Source organism: Ascaphus truei, chromosome 2 (genome assembly GCF_040206685.1).
Source record: "Ascaphus truei isolate aAscTru1 chromosome 2, aAscTru1.hap1, whole genome shotgun sequence".
NCBI lineage: Eukaryota > Metazoa > Chordata > Amphibia > Anura > Ascaphidae > Ascaphus > Ascaphus truei.
In genome coordinates this window covers 484,036,305-484,052,299 of record NC_134484.1, presented here as the reverse complement: position 1 = coordinate 484,052,299, position 15,995 = coordinate 484,036,305, and the positions used below count along the sequence as shown (strand labels likewise).

General features: G+C 44.6%; 2 protein-coding genes across 3 annotated transcripts in view; both read left to right on the top strand.

Moving 5' to 3' along the window:
* LOC142488043 (uncharacterized) overlaps positions 1-15,995 on the top strand; it is a 444,382-nt gene that overhangs the window by 218,344 nt on the left and 210,043 nt on the right. The window lies entirely within an intron of this gene.
* On the top strand, positions 4,982-14,807 carry LOC142488048 (uncharacterized). Its single transcript, XM_075588406.1, has 3 exons — positions 4,982-5,089; positions 5,632-5,745; positions 12,871-14,807. Exon 3 carries the CDS (start codon positions 13,185-13,187, stop codon positions 14,805-14,807), a length of 1,623 nt encoding a protein of 540 aa, XP_075444521.1. The 5' UTR covers positions 4,982-5,089; positions 5,632-5,745; positions 12,871-13,184.

Here is a 15,995-nt window from a genome sequence, read left to right as displayed (position 1 = left end):
GCTGAGCAGCGGCTCCTCCTCCTCTCTCAGCCGGAGTACTTGCGGGGCTTCCGCCATCTTATTACACCTGCAGCACCGGAAGCTCTGCGGCAGCCATCTTGCTATACCCATGGCAGTGGCCGTTAGGAGCGGCGCCGGCGGCTATCGCCGCCGCCGCATGTCACAGCAGGTGTGTGGGCAGCATGTCACAGCGGGTGTGTGTGTGGGAGCAGCGGCTGTTAGGAGCGGCGCCGGCGGCTATCGTCACCGCCGCCGCATGTCACAGTAGATGCGGGGGGGAGGGGGGGAGCCGTGACGTCACTTCCGTTTCACATTTGTCCCCCATCTCTCCCGTTTTACCCCATCAGAATAGGTGCCACTAAAGAAGTTTCACTTCAAAAAGAGAAGAGGATGGAAGAAACAACAAATGAAGAGAAAATGGAGGGGGATAGGGTACCAATCATCTTGTCCTGTTTGGCTTGGCTCCCTGGGCAGTGAGCCTCTGTCACTCTCATTTCTGCTGTCTATCTCCCTTCCTTCCAGGCCCAACCCTAGGTCTCAAGCTATTCGAACGCCTACTTATCTGGCCTATATTGTCTTCTATTCGGCTTCTAGCCAATGGTCCAATATTTTGTGGAATTTTTCGGTGGAGTGTTTAAGGAAGGCCGTGAGCCTCTCCATCAACATTACATCGTTAATTCTATTTGTTACCATTGACCTGGATGGAGGCAATGGGTTTTTCCAAGCGGCTGCTATAGCGCATCTGGTTGCTGTCAGAATATGCGATATCAGGCGCTTAATAGGGTGGCTTATTTCCTCTACTGGTTTGGCCAGCAGGTATACCAGGGGACACAGGGTGATTTCTGAGTCTGTGGTCTCGTTTATAATCTAATGGATCATCTTCCAGTATTTTTGTATTGCTGGGCAGAACCACCATATGTGGGCCATGTCGCCTACCTAGCCGCATGCCCTCCAGCATTGGTCAGAGGATTCTGGGAAGATTTGTTTTAGCCTCTTTGGTGCGAGATACCATTGGTATATTATTTTATATATGTTTTCTTTTGTTGCTGTACAGATGGAGGTTTTTGCCACTTTATCCCAGATATCTTCCCAGTCTTCTCTGTCAATTTCCATCCCCAGGTCTCTGCTCCATTTGCTCATATAACTATGGTCTGTTGTGGACACTGCCGATTCTAGCCCTGCGTAAATCCATCCTTATTGGTCCTTTTTGGTATTTTTACTTTTTGCATAAGTGCTCGTGGTTGGTCAGCTACGGAAATTTTGAGTTCCTAGAGATGGACAGGAGGAAATGCCTAATTTGTTGGAATTGGAATAGGCCCGATCTCCTGCAGCGCTTGGGACTCCAGCCACGCTTGGAGCTCTGGAGCCCACGTGTTTCTCTCCAATCCGGATCTCCTTTGTTGCGCTCACCGCCAGGCCCGCCGCTCCTGGGACGGATGTACTCTGTGTTGATCTTCTGATTCCCAGGACCGGGTGGCTCCCATGATGTCCCGCCGGCCCGAGTGGAGAGGTAGGCACCTGCTTCTTATGTTTCTATTTGGACCTTTTGCTTGTTGTTTGTGTTTTTTTTGTTTTTTTGGATTTGATCTTTTTTCTTTCGTTGTGGTTCTGGTTCTTTTCTTTTGTTGAGGCTGGGGACTTTGGTAGGTCGCTGAGCAGGAGATGGGGGTGTAAAGGGGGGTGGGATCGGCTCCTATTTCTTGCTTGTTGGTCTTTGGTGATTCTGGGAGGCTAACCATTCTGAGGCGCGTGGGGGACTTCTTGCCGCTCTGGTCTCTGATGTTTGGGCCTTGGACTTGTGCTGTCCGGAGGTGGCATAATCCCGGGGTATGTAAGAGTTTTGGACTTTCTTCTGGATATTTCAGGACGAATTGTTTTCCGTTTTTATGACCATTAGATTGAATGGGAAGCCCCATCTGTATTTGATTCCCCCCTCTCTCAAGAGGGAAGTCACTGGTTTTAGGTCTCTCCATCTGGTCACTGTTTCTTTAGCAAGATCATTGAATATTTGGAGGTTGTAGTTCTCAAAGATGTCCCCTCTTTCCCTGCAGCATCTGATGATTCTTTCTTGAGTGGTGTAGTGGTGCATCTTGACGATCACGTCCATGCATCTCTTGGGCTCTTCTGATGTAGGGCTTAAGGCCCTGTGGACCCTGTCCATCTCAATATCTTTTTCGTCCAGCGATGGATCAATGTTTTTAAATCTGTTGAGATGGGGGCGTAGGCCATCCATAGGGATAGTTTCCGGGATATTCCGGATTCTAACGTTCTGTCTCCATTAAACCTCATCAGCCATTTACCTGCCCACGTTTCCAGTCTCTCCAAGTCCTTCTGAAGAGAAATTACATCCTGCTCTGATTCTATTACCTTACACAATTTAGTATCATCAGCAAAGATGGAGACTTTGCTCTCGATGACAACCTCAAGGTCATTAATAAACAAGTTTAGGGGTCCTAGTACCGATCCCTGAGGTACTCCTGTCACGACTTTTACCGAACTTGAAAAAGTTCCATTTGTGACAACCCTCTGTTGTCTGTCCTTTTAACCAGTTTTCAATCCAGGTGCTTATATTATTACTGAGTCCAATTTTCTTTATTTTGTACACCAACCTCTTGTGTGAAACCGTATCAAAAGCCTTTGCAAAATCTAAGTAGACCACATCAACGGCATTACCCTGGTCTAAATTCCTACTTACCTCCTCCAAAGAAACAAATAAGGTTAGTTTGTCATGATCTATCCTTCATAAATCCATGTTGACCATTACTAATAATTTTGATTTCCATTAGGTGTTCCTGAATATTATCCCGTATTAAACCTTCAAGTAGTTTCCCTACTATTGAAGTCAGGCTTACAGGTCTGTAATTTCCCAGTTGTGATCTAGCTCCCTTTTTAAATATAGACACATCTGCTTTACGCCAATCTTGTGGTACTGAGCCTGTGGAAATGGAGTCCTTGAATATTAAATGTAATGGTTTGGCTATTACTGAGCTTAACTCCTTGAGATCTCTTGGATGTATGCCATCGGGGCCAAGTGCCTTATTTACTTAAATTTTTTCAAGTCGCTTATGAACTTCTTCCTCAGTTAACCAATTGTTCATTAATATGGAGGTTGTGGCTTCCTCCTGCAGCACTACTATTGAACTTGATTCTTCCCTGGTAAACACAGAGGCAAAGAATTTGTTTAATACCTCTGCTTTTTCCTTATCTCCAATAATCTGCCTACCCATGTCACACTGAAAGGGATTCTGGGAAATGACATGCAAATGAGCACACAGTGCCACCTTTTGTCAAGTCCATTATTACATGGAAAACCCTTAAGCCAATGCTTGCTGCTTTAAACACAGCTTTTAAACATAGCCTGGGATGCGATGCAAAGCCAATAAACCCACTCACAGACAGGCTGTCTTATTGTGTTTACAATGCTTGTATTATACGTGTAGATACGTTCCACAGATATAACACAGAGAATAGTGCTTTTGATTCAGTATCAGAATATAACTATTCCGCTGGAAATTATCTGGGTCGGGAACCAGTGATCCCGTCATAATAGGACGGGCTTATAAGGGTGTGAGCAGGTCACAAGTCTGTGTCCTACCTTCAGATGGGCAGAGCCTATTTCCTCATGTCATGTGCTGACATTGAGAGACCAGGGGAAAATAAATAATCAGTGTGTAAAATGTCAGTGTTTCCCCAGGCATTCCTTTATACAAGTGTAGGGATGTCTAGTTTGCTTCCCTTCGCTGCAGCGTGTCTTCAAAGAGAGCCAGATCTCCTTGAGCCAACCGATGTGAGCAGTACCCATAGTCACTCTAGAGCGTAGGAAAGAGGGCTACATAAGCATGTCCTGCAAGGTACAAATGTGCTGATTGTGAGAAACTGGAGGTGATCGAGGAACAAATTGATGAGGGTGTGAGGGCTCAAACCCCCCTATTTATTATGGTGGGTTAAGGTGAGGGGAAGTTACTGCACTGGTTCCTCTGCATTACCCACTTCTCACCGTATGAAATAGGAAAGGGAGACTGTGTCAGTATGGAGCAGAACTGCTGGACCTGAGAGAGTATCGGGAGCATTTATCAAAGTCTCACTCATGTACTGTATCTGCTTTTTATCCTTACTATGGACCTGTACAGTATGTTACTATGTTACACTATGAGGACTTTACTGGTCCTATATGTGTTTTTTGGTGCCCCTGTCTTCCCCGACTCCTTTGGGGCTAATAATTTAGGTTTGAAAGAGCTGATACTAAATGCTGTATATTTGTCCAAAAAAACTGATCATTCCAATTCTGTTTTATATACAGGCTCATTCTAAAACCCAACACATATAGATTAAGTAACCTCCGTTCAGCACCTCCGGAGCAGCACTGCCCACTGCCAGCACCTCCAGAGCAGGACTGCCCACTGCCAGCACCTCCAGAGGACCACTGCCAGCACCTCCAGAGCAGCACTGCCCACTGCCAGCACCTCCCAGAGCAGCACTGCCCACTGCCAGCACCTCCCGAGCAGCACTGCCCTCTGCCAGCACCTCCAGAGGACCACTGCCCACTGCCAGCACCTCCAGAGCAGCACTGCCCACTGCCAGCACCTCCCAGAGCAGCACTGCCCACTGCCAGCACCTCCCAGAGCAGCACTGCCCACTGCCAGCACCTCCAGAGCAGCACTGCCCACTGCCAGCATGGATCCACACTTGTTTAGTGAGTTGAGAAGATATTTTGGTGTCTTTGGAATCTGCAAGGAGGGAATATCTGGTTATTTTGCAGTTATGCAAGTCAAACACCCAAACTAATCTGGTTTTCTTATAGAACCACCAGCAGGTAAGAAGATAGTATATCTTCACCTCTGTTATTTTCTGCCAGAAGGGCTAGTAATTTCTTTACAAAAGGTATTATATTATACCAATATCAGAGGAGGTGATATCACAAGAATCGCCCCCACTCCCAGCTTTACATGATGGGTTTTCCTTTTCTTATTGCTAGGTTTCCCAGTGGTTGTACCGGAGAGTTTAGAGATTAAGTCAGAGAAAGAAGAGACAGACACTGAGGAACATGTGACCCCAATAAAGGAAGAAATAGATGCAGTTCCTGTTTGGGGTAAGAACCCTTACATCCTCACTTGTCTTTATTCAGTATGTTTAAAAATGGACTGAAATGTCTGCAATATTTTGGGAAATAATATTAAAGCGTGCATACAATTATAAGATACCTGTCCTAATGAAAAGAATGATTTATCTAAGGTTATATTGGGAATATTATTGTTATGCCGGCTGAATCAAGGTTAGTATGGTTTAATGTAAGTGCCTTCGGGAAGCGCGCTGGGCCTCTGTAAACCCTGCACGCCCCACCGGTAATCTCGCGCCCCCCTTGGGGGTCGTGCACCCCCAGTTTGCCCACCGCTGTTCTAAGGTTATATTGGGAATATTATTGTTATTGAGGTTTGAACATTGGTAGCTCCAAAATGTTTTCAGTACTCGGGGGTAAAAACTTCAGCACTCGAAGGGTTAATAACAAAGTAAAATCAATCACTTCACCCCTCCCCCATAGGAATCAGTATAAAGTATTTCTGTATACTGATGTCACAAGACGCGCCCCCACTCACGGCTTTATATGATGGATTTCCCTTTTCTTATTGCCAGGTTTCCCAGTGGTTGTACCGGAGAGGTTAGAGATTAAGTCAGAGAAAGAAGAGCCCGACACTGAGGAACATCTGACACCAATAAAGAGTGAAACTGTCCCATTTGCTGTCTCTGGTGAGTACCTTTTCCCCTTTGTCTGCACAAAGGGATGTCATCTTGTTAGAAGGCGCAAGGTCACATTTAGCGAATATTCATGGCTAATTGCCTCTCATAGGAAGTCCCCAGGCCTGCTGGGTGTTTGGGACAAGCCACATGCAGCAGAGTTAGAAGTGCAATATGGCTCTCAAACACGTATAAAGGTTGGAAATGCAGAGTTATGGGTATCTGACCATCAATAGATGCGATAAAACGCATTTGGGAAAACAAATTCAAGGGACCCTTCCCTAACTAATCTGGTTCCCCGGCTTAAACAATACCCTCTCATTTAGGGTATTGTATTGTATGTCTTTATTTATATAGCGCCATTAATGTACATAGCGCTTCACAGCAATAATACATGTGGTAATCAAATAAATAACAGATAATATAAATAACAGATCATGGGAATAAGTGCTTTAGACATAAAAGTAACATTAAGGAAGAGGAGTCCCTGCCCCGAGGAGCTTACAGTCTAATTGGTAGGTAGGGAGAACGTACAAAGACAGTAGGAGGGAGTTCTGGTAAGTGCGTCTTCAGGGGGCCAAGCTTTATGTATCATGTGTTCAGAATAGCCACAGTGCTATTCATATGCTTCTTTAAGCAAGTGTGTCTTAAGGTGGGTCTTAAAGGTGGATAGAGAGGGTGCTAGTCGGGTACTGAGTGAAAGGGCATTCCAGAGGTGTGGGGCAGTCAGTGAAAAAGGTTTAAGGCGGGAGAGGGCTGAAAATATGGTCTGCTTTCCGACGTACGGAAGCAGGTCTACCCTGTGGACTGGACTGCCTCCCGGGAGGTCCCTTTCAGGTTCAATGTGCTGGACAGGATAGCTGGACAGGCGCCTGGAGACAAGTGAATAATTCGGACACAAGGTATCGTTCTCACTCACTGGTCTGCTTTAATGGGCATATGCATCAGTTCTTATAGCCCTTTCGGGTTGTTGTCACATAGTTACAATTCATTCAGGTTGCCGAGGTGCCATGTACACTTAACAGAAGCCAGTTGTCCTTAACAATGCCATATTCCTTTCAGTTACCCCCCAGCCCAGCTGTGGTTGCTACAGTTATCCTTAACAAAGCTATTTGCTGTCAGCTAACCCCCAGTTGCAGTGGCTATCATACGTTGCTAACAGGACAGTTTGAATATTTTAGGATTACGGTCAAACAGGATATATGGGACTTGATCTCAGCAGGGAGCAACTGTATTAGAAGTGACTTCTGGTCTATGTGTTAAAACAGAGTTACCATACTTTTTCCCTACATCTATACACATTGTACCTGAGCTGACAAAAATGGACCATATATTCTTAAACATATAAATATAGGACTCCTACCAAAATATACATTAACAAGGGCTTTAGATACAAAGGGGGTAGAAAGAAGACATCCTTGAAGTACGCAAGAGTCTGGATGGTGCATAACGAGAAATTAGGGCTGAGATGTAAGGAGGGGCAGAAGAGTGTAAAGCTTTAAAAGTGAGCAGAAGAATGGAGTGTGAGATGCGGGATTTGATCGGAAGCGAGGAGAGGGATTTCATGAAGGGAGATGCTGAGACAGATCTCGGAAAGAGTAGAGTGATTCTGGCAGCAGCGTTTAGGATAGATTGTAGGGGAGACAGGTGAGAGGCAGGAAGGCCGGACAGCAGGAGGTTACTGTAATCAAGACGGGAGAGAATGAGGGCCTGAGTCAGAGTTTTAGCAGTCGAGCAACAGAGGAAAGGGTGTATCTTAGTTATATTGCGGAGGAAAAAGCGCCAGGTTTTAGAAATGTTTTGAATGTGAGGGGCGAATGTGAGAGAGGAGTCGAGTGTGACCCCAAGGAAGCGTGCTTGGGCTACTGGGTGAATGATCTTAGTTCCAACAGTAATGTGGAAGGAGGTAGTAGGGCCAGGTTTGGGAGGAAGTATGAGGAGCTCTGTTTTAGCCATGTTGAGTTTAAGGCGGCGGAGGGCCATCCAGGATGATATAGCAGAGAGACATTCAGAAACTTTGGTTTGTACAGCAGGTGTAAGGTCGGGTGTTGAGAAATATATTTGTGTGTCGTCAGCATAGAGGTGATAATTAAACCCAAAGATGTTATTAGGTCACCTAGAGAGAGTGTATACAGAGAAAAGAGAAGAGGTCCCAGGACAGAGCCCTGGGGTACCCCCTGTGATGATTGAAAGGGGGTGGCCCGGTATTAAAGGGGTTGCACCCCATTTGGCCATCCCCAGACCTCGCCAGGGAGACAAGGGGTTAACTGGGCTGAGGTCCAGAAAGGTGATTTAACCCTTGTTATAACATGAAAATGTATATCCCCCTGTTCCCATGTTTTATTGTTATATCAGTGTCTGCATCACACACACACTAGGATCCATCCGGGAGTACAAGGGTTAATAGTTCTTTAATGATTATAGCCCTTTGTGTAATTTTCCTGCCTTTTAAAGGCACCATTTTACAGGGTCCCATAGCCCGCCATTGGAGCTCCATGCATTTCAATGGCGAATCTTGCTGTTTTGGTCCTGTTTCCTGTGAAGACCAGCAGAGGGCGTCCGAGAGGAGGAGCGGCGGTTTCCCATTGTAAGTCAATGGGCCCATTGACTTCAATGGAGATTCCTCGAAGGAGCTTTCCAGGAACGAGTTGGCTGTCGTCCAAACCGCAAAACCGCAAAGCGGATACTTTTTCAATAAGAGAGCTTTGATCACTTAGCAGTCAAGTTCAATGACATGTGGCGTGGGAATAAACAGTTCTAGAGCACCTAGAAATAAAATTCTTTTTGCCCCTAGTTCCTAGGCCTCCCCCCACTCGACCACAACCGGGTCCCCGAATCCTGGACCCCCGATAAGGGTCGAACCGAGAAGAGTGGGTCGCGCCATAGGCTCCAATGGCGGCGGCAGAAACAGCTCAAGAAAACGTCTAAGTGTGAAAAGCTGAAATTTAGGAATCCATATCTCCGGTTCCGGAGGGTCCAGAGGGCCAGGGTTTGGGGTACCTGTAGTCACTGCTCCGGCATCGCTGCAGAACCATCCTTGACCCTCTTGGACCAACCCGACGGAGTATGGACCCCCTTGAAAGTTCGGGACTTTTCCCATAGACTCCAATGGCGGCCAATCTCCATTGACCGGCTATAGCGGAAAACCCCCATTGACTTCAACGGCGGCGTTGCCTCGTTGAAAGTCTATGGCGTCGGATTCCCATAGCCGCCAACGGCGGCGGTTTACCATTGAAAGTCTATGGCGGCGAAGCCCGTTGTTTTCAATGGGGATTTAGTGAAAAAACGTGATTTAATTTACAGTGGAGTTTATTGTATTAAAATACGAAAACGGTTTAAGGTGTATTTGTGTAACTCCGGTTCCGAAAGTCGTAGCAAGTCGCAAATTGGACCATAGGGTGTCCCAGTTCCGGCATTGAGAACTGGGAAGTTTGGACCCGCTGGACCCAACGGAACCGGATATTTTAATATGTTTGTGTTTTATCTTTAATACTGTGTCCCAAGGTATGGACAAGAACCAGAGGAAATTCCCTTGGCCATAAGGCAGCAGATGGTCAGGGAAAGCGTCCCAATGTCTAGAATTTAAGTGCTGTTCAAAGGAGTTTATCACCTACACTGTTTACAGGAGGGCGGAGATGACTCAAACCAGAGCAGGCTATAAGTGTCCCATTTCACACCTTACAACAAAGGGTATCCTGCCAGAAATTTCGTTTAGTAGACTGGCTGGCATTCCTGATGCAAATGTGGGGCTGCAGAAATGAGACCCCAGAGTCCAACTGAGCATGTGCCAACTAGCTGGGGGGCATGTATCAAAATGTGTTCCCATGTTAGTGAGTGGCTACAGGTAATTGAAAACCAATCACCTGTACTTAATGTTAAGGATAGGGTTACAAAAGGTTTATAAACGGTTGTCCACCCTTTATCCTGTGTTCTTCTATACCATCTTGATTGCTGAGAGAAATGCTATGCAATGTCTGCATGCAAGGCCTTTTTATAGCTTTTCGTGTCTTGGGATGATGAAGATTGCTATATGAACTGCCAGTCCAGATGTGACTGTTTCATCATTTCCATATTTAAGTAAGTGTCCATATTTTGCCTGTTATTTGTATATTTTGTGTGTTCACCTTTATCAAGGAATAAATTATATTTTATCATATCTAAGTCTCGTCCCAGTTCAACCCAGTTATATATATATATATATTATATATATTTTTTTTGTGTATTAATAGCCTGTCGCAAAGCTTCCATCACACCCCCACAGAGAGATCAATAGAGGAGGAGGGGGTGTTAGCAGAAGAGACACTGAAAGTACGATGGGAGAGGTAGGAAGAGATCCAGGATAGAGCTTTGTTCCGAATGCCAAGAGTATGGAGAATGTGAAGGAGAAGAGGATGGTCCACGGTTTCAAATGCTGCAGAGAGGTCGAGTAATATGAGCAGAGTGTAATGACCTCTGTCTTTGGCAGCATGGAGGTCATCTGTTATTTTAGTGAGGGCTGTTTCCGTGGAGTGAGCAGTGCAGAAGCCAGATTATAGAGGGTCTAGGAGAGAATAGGTGTTGAGAAAATGGAGCAAGCGAGAGAATACAAGACGTTCAAGGAGTTTAGAGGCAAAAGGCAGGAGGGAGACAGGTCGATAGTTAGAAAGACAGGTAGGGTCAAGCTTGCTGTTTTTGAGTAATGTTATGACTGTTGCATGTTTTAAGGAGGATGGAAAGGTTCCAGAGCAGAGGGAGGAGTTAAAAATGTGAAAATGTGTGTGAGCGTAGGGATTATAGTAGGAGCAAGAGGTTTTAGGAGATGGGAGGGAATGAGGTCAAGAGGGCAAGTGGTAGAGGGAGAAGAGGTGATCAACAGCGACACATCCTCCTCAGACAGTGGAAAAAGAGTCAAGAAGGCAGGAGGAGAGTTAGGAAGAGGTGTAGGATGGGAGGAAGAAACAGCGGATGTTCTGACGTATGGATTCCACCTTTTCACTTTAGGGTCATTAGATACACAATAATAGCCACAGTCTTTAGACATAGCTTAACTGATAGATGGGGACAGCGTCCCAAGAGTCCAGGCAATTCTTCAGACAGTGAAGGTCATGATGGGGGCGTCTTCAGCGACTGGATAGACACATTACACATTAAACACATTTTTTCTTCATTTTTGCATTTTTAAGTGTATTTTTCACCCTGACCTCTGGAGGTGCTATTGCGTCAATACTTGTCACACTTTTCCCTGTGTATGCTGTATGCAATTTTCTCAGTGTGGTTTATTTATTTACATCTTATTCATTATCTATATTCCCCTTATCAAGATTCAAATTGTTCTTTGCCTTGGTAGTTGAGTTTACATTTATTATATGTATATTATCACGTGATTATATTATTTGGTGTTACAGTTAATTTAATCTAAGATAATTTTATTACCTCCACATCCTATCCACTTTTAAATTTGATGCTTTTTCATTTAATTTGTATTGTCCTTATGAGTCTATTTAAGTTTATTGTTATTGTATTCTTTATTGTGTCCATTTGCTGGATTTCTCCCCCACAGTTATACTGCCTTTTTCCATGGTTACATTTTCCCCAGACTGTTTTGTGCACACGGGACTTTTTTACCTGGGATACAGGTAGGCAGTGTTTCCGGCAGGGAGTGCCCATAATGTGACACTCTCAGGACTCAGGAAACCGCTCTGTGATAAAGCGCCCATGCGAGAAACGCGTTGGAGGTTTCTCTTGTAACTTGGGCTGTGTGTTTCAATAACTCTTTTATTTTTTCTACTTTTGCCTCCAGTTCTTCGTTTCTGCAGTGCGCCTTTTTTCTTTATTTTGAATGTGAGAGGAGAAGGAAAGAGTGGAGTCAAACATTACACCAAGGCCCCGTGCTTGGGAAATTATATGAATAGTATTTGTGACTGACACAAAATGGAGCAGTTTAGTTTATGTGGGTCTCACGGCAGAAGATTACATGGGCAGTGTAGTCACTGCATCACTTAGATTGTAAGCTCTCCAGGGCAGGGATTTCCGTTCCTATTGTCTGATTTTGTTTGTTGCACTTATTGTATTATAATTCCCTGTACTGTATTGTTTCTGCTGTAAAGCGCCGAATACACTGCGGGCCTTATATAAATAAAGACATACATACATGGGCATCTACAGTATCTTTACACTATAGGTTGCTGTCTGGTTTAGTTGATATTATTAACGCACTAATATGATAGACCAGGAGTTCCTTAACTTTACTTCTCATGGACATTTTAATGCTAATTATTTGGAGGATGTACATGTATCCTTAAATAATGAATACAGTAATAAATACAAGTTATGTATGTATCAATGATTTCACTGAGAGTTGCTACAAATAAAATCAGGTCTTCAGGACCACCACCAAAGTCATTAGGGGCCACTGGATGTCCATGGGTCACAATTTTAAAATGAAAACCAGAGACAGAACATAAAACACAGACAGAGATCAGTGCACGTCCAGTGAAACTCATACACGGTACAGTGCCTAAATATATATGTACAAATATCTATTAAGTAAAATGGTCTTTTAGTTTGACATTTTTGGCCAAAATTGTTGTAAGCCCCTGAGCCAACTGCACGACAGACCACATTTCAGGGGTCCCTAGCGCTAATATAAATTCTTAATAACCTGTGTAATAACAAGAAGAATGATTTATAATAAATCTGTCAATATTAGTTGCAAAGTTCTAGGTCTGACTGAAGCTTTTATTAACCTGTACATTACCAGGAAAAGCACTCTGTATTAGAGTTGTCACAGCCAAACTGCAAGCAAGCCAGTTCCCCTGAGTGGAATATGCTGTGGAGTGAGCCCTCAACCATTTAAATGTGGGAGGGGGTAAGCTTCAATAAGGTAGGAGGTTGCCACCCTCCAATCAGCTAAGACTAGCTGGATAAGAATTGCAAAACATACTGGACACCTAACAAGCTCCTATTGAACCCCCAAAATAACCATTATTAGGTGTCCAGTATGTTTCACAATTTTAAAACCCTGGGTGAAGAGAATATTTTGTTAATTAAGTATTGGTGAAATAGATTCTTCAGTGTTTTGGATTTGTAATTTGCTTTCAGTAATTTGAGTTACAGATTGAAAACATTTGTTCAGTCTTTTTTGTTTACTTCTGTTAGAGAACGGCCTGAATGAGGAACAGAACTTGAGCTCTGATACATCCAGAAGCTGGCTGACTCCTCGCAGCCCAGAAGTGCCAAAAAACAATGATTCCTGCCACATTTTAGACACGTGCAAGGAACCAGTGCCACATGATGGTGACTTTACAGACCTTGTACAGCATACAGCAGAGACGGACTCTAAATATGGGTCCAGCAAAAGGTATGCGAGAGATGCAAGAAGACGCCGCGGTGCTCAGCCTTTTCTCTGTTGTCAGTGTGGCAAAATCTTCTCACTGGACAGGGACCTGCTCACACACCTTTGTGTCCCCACTATGGAGCAAACCTTTACATGTATAGATGGTGGGAGCGGTTTCTCACTGCAGGGGAAACTTTTTCCACACCAGATGATTCAGACATCAGTGACTCCTTTTACTTGTACAGTGCGTGGGAAACAGTTAAGTACCAAGAGGACCCTCCTCAAACATGAGCGGCTTCATACAGGGGAGAAACCATTCCCATGTACAGAGTGTAGTAGAAGCTTTTCTCGGAAGACAGAGCTCCTCAACCATGAGCGGATTCATACAGGAGAAAAACCATTCACATGTACAGAGTGTAGTAAAAGCTTTTCTGTGAAAAAACTCCTCCTCATCCATGAGTGGATTCATACAGGGGAGAAACCATTCCCATGTACAGAGTGTGGGAAACAATTCAGACATAAGGAAAGCCTCTGCAAACACCAGATGACTCATACAGGAGAAAAACCATTCACATGTACAGAGTGTGGGAAACAATTCAGACATAAGAAAAGCCTCTGCAAACACCAGGTGACTCATACAGGAGAAAAACGATTCAGATGTACAGAGTGTGGGATACAATTTAGTAAAAAGAGCCAACTCCTCATACACCAGAGGGTTCATACAGGGGAGAAACCATTCACATGTTCAGAGTGTGGGAAACAATTCAGTACTAAGAGCAACCTCCTCATACACCAGATGATTCATACAGGGGAGAAACCATTCACATGTACAGAGTGTAGTAAAAGCTTTTCTCGGAAGGCAGACCTCCTCAAACATGAGCGGATTCATACAGGGGAGAAACCATTCACATGTACAGAGTGTGGGAAACAATTCAGTACTAAGAACCACCTCCTCAGACACCAGATTACTCATACTGGGGAGAAACCATTCACATGTACAGAGTGTAGTAAAAGCTTTTCTACAAAGGCGCACCTCCTCCAACATGAACAGATTCATACAGGGGAGAAACCATTCACATGTACAGAGTGTAGTAAAAGCTTTTCTCGGAAGGCAGAACTCCTCAGACATGAGCGGATTCATACAGGGGAGAAACCATTCACATGTACAGAGTGTGGGAAACAATTTAGTAAAAAGAGCCACCTCCTCAGACACCAGATTACTCATACAGGGGAGAAACCATTCACATGTACAGAGTGTGGGAAACAATTCAATATTAAGAGCAGCCTCCTCAGACACCAGGTGACTCATACTGGAGAGAAATTATTCACATGTACAGAGTGTAGTAAAAGCTTTTCTCGGAAGACAGACCTCCTCATCCATGAGCGGATTCATACAGGGGAGAAACCATTCACATGTGCAGAGTGTGGGAATCAATTCAGTACTAAGAGCCACCTCCTCAGACACCAGATTACTCATACTGGGGAGAAACCATTCACATGTACAGAGTGTAGTAAAAGCTTTTCTACAAAGGCGGATCTCCGCAACCATGAGCGAATTCATACAGGGGAGAAACCATTCACATGTACAGAGTGTGGGAAACAATTCCGTATGAAGATCAGTCTCGTCATACACCAGAGAACTCATACAGGGGAGAAACCATTCACATGTGCAGAGTGTGGGAAAAGCTTTACTCAAATGAGCCACCTCCTCACCCACCACAGGATTCATACACGGGAGAAACCATTTCCATGTACATAGTGTGGGAAAGCTTTTCACAGAGGATCAGCCTCATTAAGCACATGAGGATTCATACATGAGATAAAATATGTGATTGTTCAAAGTAGGGTAGGGTTGGGCAATATACCAGTAGCTTAGTAATACTGCAGTAATAAAAATGGAGGGTAACGCAATACTTGCCTTACTTCTTACCATGGCATTCCTATCGGCAGCTGCAGAGTGGGGGTGGGTCTGGCAGAGAGGTGTGGGTGTGGGGACTGTAAGAGAAAGGACTGAGTGTGGGTCTGTTAGAGACAGTGGAGTGGGATCGAGTCAGGGAGCTCCTCGACTTTCACATGCTGCAGCTATAAGGAATCCTGCTCGTAATCTCACCCCTGCATATTAACCACTTCCCCTCTGCCATGCCTCTTACCCCTTCCCTTCCACCATGACTCAACCCCTTTCTCTCCCCTGTATTTCTCTCGGCTCTCATCCACCCGTGCCTCTTGACCCCCTCCTTCCCCATGCCCATTAACCCACGCCTCCCCATGCCCTGTTAATATGTACAGGAGAAGGGCGGTCGAGGGGTAATTATACATTCTCTTACTGCACCGACACACTTTATTCGAGCAAATACCCAGTATGTACCTGGCAGATACCTGGAATGCGCCACTCCTCACCTCTGACAAGCCCCGTTGCGTTTGCCTTCCCAGCCTGGGTTCATGCCTGGCTGACGGGCGGCTGATCTGTTAAATGATAATGATTAGGATTTAATAGGCTGCAATGCTTCGCGTGTCTACCAGATGGCATAAATTCATGAATTGTAATGCAGTATATATATATATATACTGTGCAGTATTGCAGCCAGCGGGAATAAAATGCTTCAATCCCTGCCTGGAAAATACCTCAATGCACTCGGGCAGAAAACAGTCACAAACCTCAATACACCCGGGTATACCCGAATTCGTGGGACTAGCCGAGCTCGAATAAAGTGTGTCGCCAGTGTACCATGCACCCCAAAACTGGAACAACCTACCGGAGACTCTCTCATCCACCACCAGTTTAAGTTTTTTCAAAACTAAGGCTCTCACATTTTAATCTGGTCTGTAACTGTTACATACACTTATAATATATATTATCTTTAACTGTGCATGCAATGTCTTGTATATAATGTATACCCTGTTCACTTATGTAACTGTATTTGTAACCATGTATTATTTGTCATCTTAA